At 34.2% G+C, this 17621-nt stretch overlaps 1 protein-coding gene across 1 annotated transcript in view; it reads right to left on the reverse strand.

Annotated features, from left to right (window-relative positions):
* Positions 1 to 17621, reverse strand: part of LOC148954585 (acyl-CoA dehydrogenase family member 11-like) — a 112440-nt gene that overhangs the window by 45541 nt on the left and 49278 nt on the right. Inside the window, exons 5-6 of the mRNA XM_089086615.1 lie at positions 14842 to 14961; positions 9581 to 9705 (exon numbers count right to left, since the gene is read on the reverse strand). Coding sequence (XP_088942741.1) covers positions 9581 to 9705; positions 14842 to 14961 — 245 coding nt within the window. The remainder of the gene's footprint in view (positions 1 to 9580; positions 9706 to 14841; positions 14962 to 17621) is intronic.

A 17621-nucleotide genomic window follows, 5' to 3' on the forward strand; every position in this document is an offset into this window, starting at 1 on the left:
CCTTTGTTGAGCCCCATTTTGGAGGAAACGATAGGTTTGTTTTTCTTTCTGCTTTCAAGTCCCCTTAGCCCGACCTTATGTTTCAATACAATTAGGAACGCAGCATCTCGGCCATTTTTTTTTTAGCCCAGTTATTGAAATGGAGAAGTGCCCTGGAATATTTTTTTTACATTAAGTATCTCTTGGCCCATCTCCAGGACCTCTATCCCCTCCCACGATCAAATGCCCAATCTCTTTTTAACTTGAGACCAATCCTCGAGAGCTACGAGCCAGATTTGTGGGGGACACACCATCCCTGGATGGGTGTTTATTGGACCGTTCGGCTATTTTCAATAGAATCGCTATCTTTAAGGACCCCCTCCAAATTTCGTATGACCACTCTTTCATGAAAAGTGGTCGGGAAAAAGCCCCAGGACTTTGTCCAAGGACTCGAGTATCAGGAATAAAAGTTTTTTTTATCCCTTTTTTCCTTCTATTTCCTTTTCTTTGGGGGGGGACTACGCCCTAGAATATTTTGTACACTGGGATGGCTCCTCTTGGCCTAACAACTTACGACTGTAAGTTTCAAATATGTCATAAGAAAAATGTTTCTGGTCCATTTCTGCACTCCCTATCCCCCTTGAACAAAAGAAAAAATTGAAGCCTTTGGACTCAAACAATAATCCCTTAAAGTTTCGAACCGATGTCTTTGGAGTTTATGGGGTGGGATAAGAGGGGGAGAGGGGAAACAGAAAAAATGAAAAGGAGGGAAGGGGGGCTGGTTACCCCCTATTAATTCTTGAATATTAAAAGGACACTAAAAATTTCAACTTACAGTCGAATAACCCCACTTCAAAGTTTCTACGACCAATCCTTCCATACAAAGTGGTACGTGAAAAAGATTTCTCTGATACATAGCCATGTGACGCCTTGCTTGAACAACATGCATATAAGAATATTTAATAACATGTCATGTGGCATGAAGGGGGTCCATAATAAATCGCATTTAACCAAAGTGGACCAGAATTCTCTCTAATGCCCCCCCCCCTTTCTCCCAGAATCACTATTTCAGCACAAGGGCATGGATAATGCACCTTGTTTGAGCTGGAATCATACAAAGATGTTCACTCTGTTTACACGGAGACAGAAAGTTGGCCAGTACGGTGTTTACGACAACCTATCGTTAATTTTTTTTTATCAGAAATATAGGAAGAATTCGTTCCACTGATTGGCTATAAATTTTGAGGCAAATACCATGGGCCAATTATACTTCAAAATGACGATTTTTGACCTTTTTGCTGAGAAATTCCTCAGATCCACTGGAAATTTACGGGGCAAGTAAATAAAGACAAGGACACAGAGAATAAAATTGTTTAAAGGAATACACAACTTACGAGCTTCATGATGAGCGACTGCAATTAAAATCGTAGATCACTTTTCATCTTCCAAAGCGACACGTTAAATGCTTATTAGTCTACCTTTTATTCGCTTCCCATAATTTTAAGCGTAGAAAAAGTTTACTCTTTATGTATCATAAATATTAATCATCATAAATTGTATAATAAAAATACACAATTTCACATTTTTACAAGGAACACTATTTATACAAAAAAGCACATACAAGCAATAGCTTGCGTAAATTTCCTATAAAACAGCATTGGAATTTTGTAAAGTAAACACAGTGATTGAGTGAAGTTAAGTGCCTTTAGATCTCTCATACATGTCGAATTTGCAAAAAAATATCTTGCTATTGAAGTACAAATGAAACTTAAACGATCAGAAATTAAATAAACAATCAATGCGAACAAACATACAATAAATATTAATGTAAATGAATAAATAAATCTTAAAACGAGGAAACTTAAATTGAATATGCAAATCAAGTCTGAATCGAATAAAAATAACTACAAACAAGAGTTTGGGTATCGCCTCACTGCAGAAGCCTAAAACCTACTGCGTCATTGGGGCTTTACTGTAAACTATATGAGTCTTGAACAGTCTTGGAAAATATAAACGAAGTCAAATTGAATATTAGATATATAATAATATTAACTGTTGAAAGATTCATCAGTTAAAGATTTTTATTCATTTTATTTTTTATTTTCATTTTCAATTCTGTAAGAACTGGAAAAGAAAAAAAATGTAATGTAAAAGTAATTCGTTTTCAGTTAAGCGCTAGTGACGCAGAAGGCTTTAGGTTTTTACAGTTAAAGAAGGAGGCAGTATCCAAATTTTGTTTGTATGTGAAACTATATTTGTCTTGATCAATCTTGGAAAGAACTAATAAATTAAACTGAATATTTGATGTATAATGATATTAATTGCTGAAAGCTCATCAGTTCACAATTTTACTGTAGTTTTAATATTTATTTTCAATACTAAGCATAAAAGAAAACATATGTAATATAACTCGTTTTCAGTAAAGCGCCAATGACGCGGTATGTTTTAGGCTTCTGCAGTGAGGCGATACCCAAACTCTTGTTTGTATTTATTTTAATTCGATTTAAGCTTGATTTGCATATTCAATTTAAGTTTCACTCGTTTTAAGATTTATTTATTCATTTACATTAATATCTATTGTATGTTTGCTCACATTGATTGTTATTTTAATTTCTGTTCGTTTAAGTTTCATTTATACTTCAATAACAAAATATTTTTTCTCGTTTTAAGCTTGATTTTCATATTCAATCTAAGCATTACTCGCATTAAGATCTATTTATTCATTTATATTATTACTTGTTGTATGTTTTTTCCTATGATAGTTTATTTAATTTCTGTTCGTTTTGGGTTTCATTTATTCCTTAATAGTAATTTCTGGCCGTTTTAATTTTTAATTTTAACAGGTATTTGTATCGGCTGAGCTTAAGTTTAAAATGGCCATTACTTTTCTTTGAAAAACTTATTTTTCGGAAAGTTTTCTTTAATTAATTTTTGTTTGATTTTTATTGCAAAAAGTTTCAAGTTTTTATTGCATGGGTGGGTTGCTTACTGTCCGATTATTTTTGACTTTAAGAAACGGAGCTAGAACTTTCTATTTAAATCGAATGAGGCTTTTTCAAAGTCTTTACGATTACCGCTTTGATAAAAACCTTATATATGAACAATGGACAGCTTGCATAAATTATGGAGATCAGGACTATTTGGAATTGTCCTGAAATTTTTTTCAGGACACGCCCTTTTTTGAGGAATAAGGGCGTGGGGGGGGGCTAGGTTCCCTTCCATCTCTTTTGAATCTTAAAAAGTGAACTAGAACTTTTCATTTCCAATCAAATGAGCCCTCTTGGAAGTTAATACGAGCATCCCTTCTATAAGACCCATATATGCCTCCAGGGCATACTTTACACTACCGACCCTCGGAACCTGGGGGGTTTTGTTCATACTAGAATTTTTCTTCTGTTGATTCTAAACTATTATTAAAAAAATAGCTATCTCAAATTTTTTATCGGATGCATTTGGGAAAAAGGGTTTGGGGAGGGGGGGACGCTGGTTCCTCTCCAATATCTTGTGACGCTTAAAAAGTGAACTAGAACTTTCAATTTCCAATCAAAGGAGCCGTCTCAGAAGTTTATACGAGCATTCCTTCCATAAGAACCATGTAAGCCCCCAGGGCATAACTTATATCCCTTGCCCCTGAAGACTGTGGGGGAGTGTCCAGCTCAAACATATAACTTCCAAAACTTTCAATTACGTTGAACAAAATGGCTATATAAAAATTTTGATTGGATGTGTTTGGGGAAATGGTGGGCGTGGAAGGGGTGTCAGTTGCCCTAGAATCACTCGACTATTAAAAAGGGCACTAGCCATTTCAATTTTCAATAAAATTAATCCTTTTTGAAGCACTTATGAAATCTCGTTCTATAAAAACTTTAGATGCACATAGGGCACAACTTACAACCCTTTTCGTAAGGTCTGTGAGGGGGTGGTTACCTTGTATCACCTAATATCCGGGCAGTAAAACTGCATAGAGTAAAAGAGCTGTCTCATAACTTTTGCTAGGTTGATTTGGGAGAAAGAAGGGCGTGAGAGGGGGGTTAGTCCCCTCCAATCACTTTCGACTATTAAAAAGGGCACTAGCCCTTTGAATTTCCAATAGAATGAGCCTCTTTTGAAATTTCTACGACATTGCCTTCTATAAAAACCTTATATGCACCCAGGGCAAAACTTAAAACCCTTGCCATGAGGGTTGAGGGTTGTGAAACTCTCGATTTCCAATCGAACGAGCCCCCTTTGAAGTTTCTACGACGACCCCTTCCATGTGAAGTGCCTCTGGGAAAAAAACAGAGGCAACGCTGTAGCGTTTCCTATAGTAAAGGCCATACGGCTGCAATGTTTTATTATTATTTATTATTTTTTTTCCCAGAGGCACTTCATACGGAAGGGGTCATCGTAGAAACTTCAAAGGGGGCTCATGAATATGGAAATTGAGAGTTCTAGTGCCCTTTTTAATAGTCGAAAATGATTGGAGGGCAACTAGCCCCCCCACTCCCATAATTTCCCCAAACACATCCAATCAAAATTCTGAGATAGCCATTTTGTTCAGCGTAGTTGATTTCCAGATAGAAAATATTTTTTGAGGAGGACACTAACCCTCAACCCTCAGGGCAAGGGTTTTAAGTTATGCCCTGGGGGCATATAAGGTTTTTATAGAAGGCGTTGTCGTAGAAACTTCAAAAGGGGCTCATTCGATTGGAAATCCAGAGTTCTAGTGCCCTTTTTAATAGTCGAAAATGATTGGAGGGCAACTAGTCCCCCCCACGCCCATCATTACCCCAAACACATCCAATCAAAATTTTGAGTTAGCCATTTTGTTCAGCGTAGTTGATTTCCAGATAGAAAATATATTTTTGAGGAGGACACTCCCCCACGACCCTCAGGGCAAGAGGTTTAAGTTATGCCCTGGGGGCATATAAGGTTTGTATAGAAGGCATTGTCCTAGAAACTTCAAAACAGGCTCATTCGATTGGAAATTCAAAGGGCTAGTGCCCTTTTTAATAGCCGAAAGTGATTGGAGGGCAACTAGCCCCCCAGGCCCATCATTTCCCCAAAAACATCCAATCAAAATTTTGAGATAGCCATTTTGTTCAGCGTAGTTGATTTCAAGATAGAAAATATGTTTTTGAGGAGGACACTCCCCCTCAACCCTCAGGGCAAGGGTTTTAAGTTATGCCCTGGGGGTATATAAGGTTTTTGTAGAAGGCGTTGTCGTAGAAACTTCAAAAAGGCTCATTCGATTGTAAATTCAAAGGGATAGTGCCCTATTTAATATTCAAAAGTGATTGGAGGTCGTTGAGGATGACAACTCCCCCATAGTCCTCAGGGCAAGGGTTGTAATTTAAGGATTCTCCGAATCCATCCCATTATTTCTTATGGAAGGGATGCTCGTATAAACTTTAGAGAAGGCTCATTGGACTGAAAATTGAAAGTTCTTGTTTACTTTTTAAGATTCAAAAGAGATTGGAGGGTAACTAGCCCCCCCCTCCTCCAAGCCCTAAATGCATCAGATAAAAATTTCGAGATAGACATTTTGTTAAAATAGTTCAAAGTTCTGATAACAAAAACCTCTGGTGTCGACAAAGCCCACCAGGTCCCGGGGGTAGGCGTTGTAAGTTATGCCCTGGGGGCATATACACAATCAAAAAATCAATAAATAAAAAATCAATGCAAACAAGCGTACAATAGATATAAATGTAAATTAATAAACAAATTTAGTGCTGATACTAATGTAAATTAAAAAATAAGTGTCTGCTGGGGGGAATTTAACGTGGGGGAATTATCAGCAGCAAAAGAAAATGTTCTTTGAGGGGGAGGGAATTTTTCAGGGGTGGGTTTTCCAAATGTGAATTATTCAGGGAGGGGACGACTAAACCCATTCGATAATATTCTAAATTTTACATCTGAAAGTAACAAGAATAAAGAATCAACGGAAATGTCAGAGATAGCAATTCAGGTTCCTTTAGACGATTTTGTTCGTGTCTTTTGAAAAAAGACATTTTCCAAAGACAAATTATTTTCATTTGTATTACTTTCTCTGCGGCTGCTCAACTATGCATGTGAGGGGGGGGAGACTTCCCCCGCCTCTGTCTACGCTAAAGTTTCAGTTTTTATCTCAAGGCTTAAAAATGAACGCAATGCGATAAAAGTATAACTCAAAATAACATATATAGAATAATCTATGCACAAAACACTGAACAATTAATCAAAATGGCATATTATTAGTTGAAGCTCACCCAAATGATGGCCCAGGGTGCTCACCATTCCACAATCTATAAAATCAATCCTGCAATAACTGAAAATATAAAGTATTTTTGAGTATTTTAACGTCTTCCACAACTCAACTTCCTACATTCTACAGCCCAATGAGTCTGTCTAATGTCCTAAATCGGGAACGGAGGAAATAATTGAAGTTCCACTCGTATTGTATGAGTCTCCAACCTCCCCCTCCCCCTCGTCTTCTGTCTACGCTAAAGTTTTCTTCTTTATGCTAAGTACGCCACCCCCACCCCAAAGACTATAATAAGGTAAAGTTTTGTATGGGAAGAACACATAGTAAATGTATTATAATTATCCAATTATAAGGTTAAAATACATACTCTGTGATAGATACAAAATTGCTTTGGCACACAAAATCCTATTAAGGTCAATTCCAAACAGTCTTGATCCCCTTGTAACAGCAAGGGAAATGGTCTAAACCCTCTTATTGGAGCTATTTTTTCAATCCATTCAATGTTGTCAATCGCTGTCCACAAGTTATGCAAGCTGTTTATTGTTCATATATATAGTTTTTATCAAAGAGGTAATCGTATAGACTTTGAAAAAAGCCTCATTCGAATTAAATTGAAAGTTCTAGATCCGTTTTTTAAAGTCAAGAATAATCGGACAGTAAGCACCCTCCATGCCATAAAAACTTGAAACTCTTTGCAATCAAAAACGGTTAATTTAAAAATACTTTCCGGAAAATAGGTTTTTCAAAGAAAAGTAAAGGCCATTTTAAATTTAAGCTCAGGAGATACAAATACCTGTTAAAATTCAAACTCAAAACGACCAGAAATTACTATTAAAGAATAAATGAAACCCAAAACAAACAGAAATTAAATAAACAATCATAGCAAAATACATACAACAAGTAATAATATAAATGAATAAATAGATCTTAAAGCGAGTAATGCTTAGATTGAACATAAAAATCAAGCTTAAACCGAAAAAAATTATTTTGCTATTAAAGTATAAATGAAACTTAAAACGAACAGAAATTAAATAAACAATCAATGCGAACAAACATACAATATATATTAATGTAAATGAATAAATAAATCTTAAAACGAATGAAACTTAAATTGAATATGCAAATCAAGTTTGAATCGAATAAAAATAGCTACAAACAAGAGTTTGGGTATCACCTCACTGCAGAAGCCTAAAACCTACTGCGTCATTGGCGCTTTACTGAAAACGAATTATGTTAAAAATGTTTTCTTTTGTACTTAATATTGAAAATAAATATTAAAATTACGGTAAAATTTTGAACTGATGAGCTTTCAGCAATTAATATCATTATACATAAAATATTCAGTTTAATTTATTAGTTATTTCCAAGATTGGTTAAGACAATTATAGTTTCACTACAAACAAAATTTGGATACTGCCCCCTTCTTTAACTGTAAGAACCTAAAGCCTTCTGCGTCATTGGCGCTTCACTGAAAACGAATTACTCGTATATTACAAATTTATTCTTTTCCAGTTCTTACAGCAATGAAAATGAAAACAAAAATTACAGTAAAAAAAATTTTGAACTGATGGATCTTTCAACAACTAATATCCTTATATATCTAATATTCAACTTGGTTTTTTTATACTTTCCAAGACTGCTCAAGACTTATACAGTTTTCGGTAAAGCGCCAATGACGCAGTAGGTCTTTGTCTTTTACAGTGAGGCGATACCCAAACTCTTGTTTGTAGTTATTTTTATTCGATTCAGACTTGATTTGCATATTCAATTTAAGTTTCACTCGTTTTAAGATTTATTTATTCATTTACATTAATATATACTATATGTTTGTTCGCATTGATTCTTTATTTAATTTCTATTCGTTTTAAGTATCATTTATACTTCAATAGGAAAATATTATTTTTCGTTATAAGCTTGATTTTCATATTCAATCTATGCATTACTCGCTTTCAGATCTATTTATTCATTTATACTATTCCTTGTTGTGTGTTATTTGCTATGATTGTTTATTTAATTTTCTGTTCGTTTTTGGGTTTTATTTATTCTTTAACAGTAATTTCTGGTCGTTTTGAGTTTGAATTTTAACAGGTATTTGTATCTCCTGAGCTTAAGTTTAAAATGGCCTTTACTTTTCTTTGAAAAACTTATTTTTCGGAAAGTTTTTTTTAATTCATAATGAATAAATAATAGTAAAACATTGGAGCCGTATGTCCTTTACTATAGGCAACGCTATAGCGTTGCCTCTGATTAAAAAGGTCAGTAGAATATTCATTTTTCTGTCTGATGAGTTTTGCTTTCGACATAATCGCCCAGGGGGAGAAAAGCAAAAATAAACAAAAAAACAAACACACATCGTGACCATTCTCAGAGAACATATAAAATTTCACATTTTTGTAGACAAGGGCTTCAAACCCATTCAGTAGAGTTCTCTTATATAGTAAATTCGATGGGACGATTTTCATTAAATTACCCACCCTTTTTTTGAAAATTGGTTACATTTTCTCAGTCCCATAAATTTTGATGAGTAAATTTAAACTAAATGAATCTTACACATTGGGAATCACCAAAAAAGCCAATTCTTTTGGTATATATTTTGTAATTTAAATTCCTGTTTTTTTTTTAGTTTTGGTTATTATTAGAACGAGTTGTCAATTACTTACAATTCGTTACCACCAACTACGAAAAATGAAAAAATAATAAAAGCACAGAAGTAAATATTTTCATTTCAAAGTAGATAAAAACAATGTTCCTAGTGTCACTTGCCTCCCCTCCTGGTAAATTTCCTGACGGTGCTCATAAATTGTCCCCTGTCTACCTCTTCACCTTTTGTGGTGGTAAGGATACAAACAAAATCTTTTATTTTACAAAAAAAACATGTTTTCGCGACAGGAAGGGATCTATAGCCCCACAACACGCTTATTCAGATTTAGTCCAAATTAAGAGAGACTAGAGGTTTTCTCAGCCTCGTGGCCTTTGGGTACGGTTAAAACTTCGTGAATTTTGTATATTCGGAATAAAAAAAGGACAATTTATTTTAAGTATTAATTGCTATAAAAACTCATTTTTAGAGTTTTGGTTACTATTAGCTCGAGTCACTCCATGCTTACAGTTCGTTGCCAGGAACTGTAAATTTTTTTTTTTTTTTTTTTTTTTTTTTTTTTTTTTTTTTTTTTTAGGACATCATTTAAAACATTTCAAAAGTTTTTCCATGGAGTTGACCACAGGTTGCAACAACTCTTCATGTTGCCAAAACAACGTAAACCTTAATTATTCCTTTTTTTCTGACATACATTCCAACTGCGTTGCATAGATAATTCAAAAATAAGCTATTTTGCCATTTTGGAAAGTGCCCTTATATCGGATATTATAAGCCAATACCTTCTCATTGCACTGACGCTTGCAATAGCATTATGTATTCTGGTAATGGTTAGCATGCTGCTGATATTCGCAACTCCTCTTCCTGGCTTACCAATGAGGCGGGCATTCGTACCATGCAATAAAAGCTGAAAAAAATGTACACGCTCAAACGAATGACAAATAGCAAAGCCCAAATAATATGGTTTCCAATTTTAGGTATTAAATCATAATTTAAATTTTCCATTGTTCGAATGTATATGTCCAAAAGTTTTATGCGATCCGAGGGAGAAAATTTATCTGCTCTTCTGTGGTAAATTTGCTGTTGATGTGACCAAAGGCTCAATTTGGGCCTCAATTACGGCTTTTAAAATCTGTGTATGATTTCAGCTCAAACAATGACCATAAACCATAGCTTCCAGCTAAAATTTAGGTGCGGGTGGGGTTTAAATGATGACTTCATGCGAGGACCATCGGCCCAAGTTGCCGACTATAGGTTACAAAGCAAGTGGAAGGAAGCAACAAAAAGCCAGACAATCGAGCTTTCTACGAGAGAAAGAAAAACCTTCTTGGCTAATAAATATATATATATTTAAAAATTGACTATTTCTTCAATCTGTGCGCGTATACATAGCATATGCAGCAAAACTGTTCGAGTTAGAGACCTACAATTTTTGCAAAATAACCATGGAATATGGGCATGGCTGTGGGTAATAAAAATAAACTGTGTGTGCTCATCCTGAATAAACAGCTAAACTACTAAGGTTAGGCATGTGATGTTTTAGGGGGAAAAGATTTTGCTTTTCTGAGAAGGGATTCACTCCGAATTATGCGATCTAGAGCAACGGTCGCCAACCTGTGGTCCATGAAGAAAAGGGACTATTATCAAGCAATGTCTATTTTTTTGCATTTCACGAGCATAAAAAAAAGGAAAAAAATTAAGAAAACTTATCACAGATTAAAGATTTAAAAGTTACGTTTAATCTTATAAAACTTTAGTGCGACTGAAAAAGGCCAAAAATAAAAATTGACATGGTTTTTTTTTGGCACATTTAACGATATCTGCTGGTGTACATTCTTCAATCAATATACATCTATGTAAGGATGCATTTAACGATTACTGGTGATATTCATTCTTGAATCAGCATACATCTATGACTGGATACATTTCCAGTATTAGTTTAGTTCCTAGAGATCTATACGTTCCTGATGAGACCTATATAGTATATATATACTATTAACTATATTGAAACTTTTCTGATAATCATGTATGGATGTATTTACAGCACCTTTCTTTTCAAATCCATATAGGTGTTCCATCAAATAAAAATGATACATTTAGTGGTCCATGAACTCTAAAGGCTGGCGACCGCTAATCTAGAGGACATTTTTCGGTTCAAGGGTTGTCAATTACCATGCTACTGAGGCAAAGGCAAAATTATCTTCATTTTTTGCAAAATTCTGTTTTCAATTTAAAATGTTTAAGTTCAGGGTAAGGTCTTCTTTTCCCCCGATAATTCTCAACATCCTTTGTGAACAACATATAAGAGGAACATTTCATTTTTTGTTAACGAAAAGTGTCGAAGAGGAAAAGTATATTTCAAAATAGGACGAACAAGACATTAGTAAATTCGAATAAAAGGGAATAGACTTTCATTCTTGACTGGAATTCATTCTTAGCAATGATATAATCATAAAGGTTGGCCCTTTTACCGTCACGTGAATAATGTCGACTTATGGGCCATTTCATGACGAAATTACATATTAGTTATTACCTAAAAAAATTGCAGCATTTTATTTTAGTTTTTTTTTTAGGTTATTTTACCTACAAAATTGCAGCAGTTTACAAATATTCTTATTTTCCTATTCTGCACCATATTTACCTAGGCTACAATACCATATATCCCATTTCTATCAAAATGAAAATCAAAATTCTATAATAAAAATTATATATTTATACTTCGGATCTTGTATATTTGGACGTCAGTATCCTGGACGTCAATTTTAGCAATGATAAAAAAAACAAGAAAAAAAAACAAAAAACACACACACACGCAGGAAAAACCCAAAAGCATTTTCTTCTAGCTCGAACCTACTAAAGCACGATCCTAAAAATGTATGATTGAAGTCAACGTTGGTAATTTATAATACAAGGAATATTCGGAGGAGAAGCAACTTTTCAAATGATATTTGTGTTATATTATGTTGTATATGAAGATGCTAGTTTTGTCAAAAATTGCATTATATTTAAATATCATCTTTTGTTACTAAAAAAGGCACCAGATATGATAATTTTCTTTCAAATGAGCTCTCTCCCAACATTTTACTACCACTGGTTCAGTATGATCACTTTAAAAAAAGGCAAAAAAACAGAAAAAAAGAGATCACTATGATCACTGCCTTCCATGCGGGAAAGTGGTGTTTCTTATTGTTCAAAATGGGGGACTATAATTCTCCAATATGGGGTTCTGACCACACTGATTCCAATGGTCAGTTTTCATTTCGATCCAACATCATTTTTGATAAGTTTTAGGATCAATTTCGGAATTCCCATAGATTTGTTTTCGCAATAAATGATTACTAGTTTATAACATTACCTGTGGTTGTACCTACGTGTGCGGCCATGATTGGAACAACAAAGCGAAATGTAAATTGTTTGCCAATGTAAGGAACGTGGGCTTGACATTTTGGATGATGGACAGTTGTAATGGAAGTTTGTTTTTTTTTTAAGGAGAGGGGAATGTAAGGAGGTCACTTGAAATAGAGGAGGTAAAAGCGAGGTCTGACTTCAAAAACCCTTATGTCAATTTATTAGATTTAAAGGATATGTGAAAATTTTGTTTTCATATGCCTAGTCAAACGTAAACCACTTTTATTACGTCTTTTGCGAAGGATTGTCAATCCGTCAACGGATTTTTATCTTTCGAAAATGTCATTTACCAAGTCATTAAATATCCCGCAGGAAACTAATGGCACAGATATTTTCAGACAGGAAAACAGGCAATGTTATGGAAAAAATCAGAAATCTATTTTAATTTATTGCTGTTTTTGAAGTCCTCCAATAAATTTTTAACGCAAGCACAAGCCCTTCACGCTCCCTATCTCATCCCAGACCTTCGTACAAGGAAAAATGATGTTAGTTGTAAATTCATCTTCTACTGTATATTTCAGAATTCCAGCAGGAAATCATAAACATTTTCAGCGCTTTTCAAAATTTTCTATACATGTTGAGGTGTCCGTTCTGAAATCTGCAATCTCTTTCAGAATGCTATTTCATTTCAGTATATCTTATAAACTTATGGGTTTCTAAACAATGAGAAATTAGAAACTTCAAATTTTAAAAGGTATCACCCAGGCGACGTGGGGAGCAGTAAAGTCCTGAAGTAGCCTGCAGAAAGTAAAAGACTAATTTATAAGGTTTATTTTGTAGATGAAAAAAAGGAAAATTAATTTAAATAAAAAAAAACATAGATATCCTGTCAAAATTAAAAAGAAAAACTGAAACTTAATACGAACAAAATTATTATTTAGCAGCCGATGCATTATATATCTGTAAGATTAGCTCAAATAAACCAACTCATGATATTTCCACATATTTGTAGGATTTTGAAAAGCTGCTGCTTTACTGAAAAAAGAAAATCCGCACAAAAAAGATTTTATTTTAGAAGCAGAAACGTCCTTAAGCAGTCTGCAGAAAAATAAACACTAATTTATAAGACCCTTAACAATATTTTACCAATTAGGATATAAATAACTTTCAGTAAACGATCTAAATTCTCACAATAAATTGACCAAAAAATTATTTTGCGTTAACTCAAAAGTCAACAAACACAAATGACATACTGATTTATAATGCAACTCATTGGTCTCAACAGTCATATAATTGATATATAGTGACACAGTTTTAAAGCATGGAAAGACTATTTAACGTCAATCGCCTATGGTCCTATGTCAATTCTAAATTCTTGGTCAACCTTCTTAAGACCATAGGCGGGCGTGCCTTGTTTGCCTCACATTACAGGCAATCTAACGATCTTATGTCAATTTTAAATTCTTGGTCAACATGCCTGAGACTCTAGGCAGGCATGCCTTTCCAGAAACTAACAAACAAGTATGTGTCCAATGAGAAAGTCATGAATACTCCCGCCATTTACCCGTGCCCCAGCCATTTAAACATTTACTTCTCAATTACTTGGACTATCTGTCTTGGCTTTTCTCTGTCTACAATTAGCCATGTCTTGATGCAACCTGCAAAATACTTGATAACATTATACGAGGTCGAGGCCGAAAGCCTCGACCGAGTCCGTTGATTTTGTATTGAAGTTATCAAGTATTTTGCAGGTTGCATAGGTTGCATCAAGACATGGCTAATTGTAGACAGAGAAAAGCCAAGACAGATAGTCCGAGTAATTGAGAAGTAAATGTTTAAATGGCTGGGGCACGGGTAAACGGTGGGAGTATGCATGACCTTCTCATTACACACATACCTGCTTGTTAGTTTTTGGAAAGGCATGCCTGCCTAGAGTCTCAGGCATGTTGACCAAGAATTCAAAATTGACATAAGACCGTTAGATTGCCTGTAATGTGAGGCAAACAAGGCACGCCCGCCTGTGGTCTAAAAAATCTGGCATTTCTGCCAATAGTACGGAGAATTTAAAGCTATGCTGTGAATTTATTAGGTTAGTGTTAGTCTGTACTCCAAACACTACTCAGACAGCTTCACATCAAATTTATCTTCAAAATAATAATCTACAGGTTGTACTAAACTAAGCGAATTAAAATAATAGCAAATAACCTAAAATGTTTTTCTACTATAAAAACATCCTAAATACTCCATGTTCCTACTGCAAATATTCTTTCCCACCACCTTAAACTAACAGTACTGAACGGATTTGCAAAATCATTTTATCAAAATACATGCTTTCTCTTTTTTTATCCATAAATTTTTAAAAAAAACAAAGCTTTTAATACCCAAATTTCCAGAAGAAAAAAAGAAAAAAGTCATCTAAAGCCTATTTTTGAGGGCACATCTTTGTAGTGTTATTCTGCATTAGTTCAAAGTGAATAATGGCTCGCCTTTCCAGGAATAAAGGCCACTGTAGAAAATAACTAATGAAGAAAATAATCACAATGAATTGCAAAAAGTTACTATTTTCATATTGCCATCTTGTTTTGTTTATGTTTGAGCCCCAAATGCAGTGTTTTACAAACAGGCACAGCAAAATCTTCATTTTAAAAAATAGATTTACTTCAAAGAATGTAATCCTTGAATTTACTATTCTTACCTCAGCAGTAGGCAGTTGCTTAGTTCCTAATTTATCCTTAAGCCTTTGTATATCGATGTTGTTCAAAGTTCCGTCCGGATGCCTTGTCTCCAAGTAAAACAATGAAAGACCTGGGGAGCCCTAAAAAAATATCGATCAATGAGAATTTCAAGCCATCTGTCAATTTTTCAAAAACGGTTGAAAACATTAATTCTAGTTCCAGAATTATTCTTACTATTTTTTTATCCCACAGAAATAACTCAAATTTCAAAAAGTTGACAAAAAAAAATCTTAGGTTCTGATATAATCCAGACTCATTTGATTGAGCATAGAGAATGCTCAGAAATTTATTTCTGATTTAGGTTGGTCAAACGGTTTTCTCAAGAAATGAGAAGTGTTTGATGGTAAAAAGCTTGTTTTACCTCTTTTTGTGCGCAAATTAATCCTCATTTCTTCAAGAATGTCTATGTGTCTTTACAATAGAGCCTGAAACAAATGTCGAAGTTTGACTCGGTCATATTAACTTCTGAAACGCTCAATTATTCTTGGAACGACTTAAAGGACATAAAAAACTAAATAGACGCTCCTATAGGAATTGTAAGCAGTAACGTCACGAACAATAAAACGCTAGTGCGTTAAAAACAGAAAATTCAAAACCAGCTTAAATTATGTTTAGTTTCAACACACGTACATTTCTTTAAGCTGTTAAGAAACATTATTTATCAATTCAAACTCACCAAATGGCAGGGGAAAAAATTGTCTTAATTTCAGCGGAAATAATTTCGCGTGAAGAACATAATGATGGCCAGAAACAAAGAAGAATCAAAACTTATCTGAGTACATGTTTGACGGGTATTCGACCCGAGCTGAGTATGCACGACAAAAATTATCAACGAATTTTTTCTTTCACCAGCAAAAAAAGGACGAAAACTAATAAAAAAAAAGCAAAACGGCGGAAGTATAAATAACAATGAAACAAATAAAACGGAAAAAATCTCTTTAACCGACTTTAGGGAGGAGAAAACAATAGAGATAATCATGTCTAGAAACAAAGTCCAAAGTTCTCATTGACCATTTATCTGATGATTTATCAACAAGGACAGACTTATCCACTTGCTTATTGTTTTGATAGCAACGTGATAAACGAAGCACTAACAGAACCCAAAATATGCCACACATTCGGTATTACATTGCCTCCCACCCCCCAAAAGGGGTAGTACCGTAAAGAACAAGAATAAGTTGGAAATTAAAACTGCAGTTAAAGTTCAAGAGTGTAGCGATAAAAATTTATGGCTATATGTTAATTGTGGTAATAAAGATTGACCGCGTCGAATGTAATATTGTACCTTAAAGCTGCGAACTTACACCTTATAAGTTCTTCGATAGCGCCACTTATAGCGCTAAGGACTGTGCCATATGTAATATTATGATTTAAAGCGGTGTACCGATCGCGCCAATTCTTCCGGGGTAATTTTTCATAAGCTACTTAATAGGCTAGGCAAGCTCTAAAAATAATGAGAAAATTAAGTTTATGATCGCGCCACAGCAATGGGGAGTAAGGTAAATTTATGACCGCGCCACCCTCAATCTTTGAGAGAAAAAAAAATGTGTAACTATTTAAATGTAACCTCTTTTCCTTGAGTATCTCAAAATCAATTAACTCTAATGTTATGTAGAAATCATATTCCTGGGAGCACTACCTTGGCGGTGTGTAAACTAATTATTTGTCGTTCGACTAGATACAGACACAGAAAATAAAATAAACACAAATAGAAAAGCAATAGTTTTATTGAGACTTACATTTAGGTGTACAGCAGTGGTTCACTTCAACTGGCAACAATAGTGACTGAGATAATAATAATGACTGAATTGCAATGCCTGAACGCCGAAATAATTCTGCTCTTAATCCTCTTCCAAAAAGCACTTTTACGACACTATAAAACATAGTTTTTGTCCTACGCTCTAAGAGCTGACTCACAATTGGCCCAAGTCCTGTGGAGGGGGCCGCTATTTTGTAATTATGTTCGCAAACTCACTACATTATGCGAACTGTTCGTCCAATAATTTGTTCCAAATATTTCTGATGATTAAACGTTATAACTTTAGCTTCCTGAGAAAAAATCTGTCTAGCATCTTTTTTTTTACCCACTATCTTAGCGAAATTCAAAACTGAATAGCGTCGTTCTTTGGCTGAGGCTAAAATGCAATTTCTCTTTTTGCTGATTAAGAACTTTTCTTTTTAATTAAGAACTTTTAATTAAGAACTTTTGAAACTAGATTTAAACTTAATTATAGGGAGTCGGAATTATCTTTAGAAAGAAAAAGATTTTATTTTTTTTGTATTTTAAATATATCACATTTTACTCACGGTATAAGAGGTCCTTTCGATTTATTATCCTTTATATGGCAAAATTTTCCCACGTGTTCTTGACTTGACCTTAATTTCTTGACCGCTCTTTTTATCAGGACTATACAAGTAGAAGAAACTAAGTATTTGAATAAGAGAAATTTCATAGGCAATATTATTCAAGTACTTGAAATTCTACTTGAAATGCTCCAATTTAGCCTCATTGCTCCAATTCAGGCTGTACGTAATTCAAATCTTTTACACCAAGTCTTAAAATAGTTACCACGAAAGGACAACTAATAATGAAATATGCTTTTTTATTTGTTTAAGTAGAAACTTATACAACTGTATACACATCTTAAGGAATTGGGAAACTCAGGAATTCTATTTTAACCCCAATATGCAGTTCTGGAGCTTTTGGTGGTAGCGAATAATAAAGATAAAAGAAGAAGCG

Source organism: Artemia sp. Qi Xiang Cuo, chromosome 3 (assembly GCF_049724085.1).
Source record: "Artemia sp. Qi Xiang Cuo chromosome 3, ASM4972408v1, whole genome shotgun sequence".
Classification (NCBI taxonomy): Eukaryota; Metazoa; Arthropoda; class Branchiopoda; order Anostraca; family Artemiidae; genus Artemia; species Artemia sp. Qi Xiang Cuo.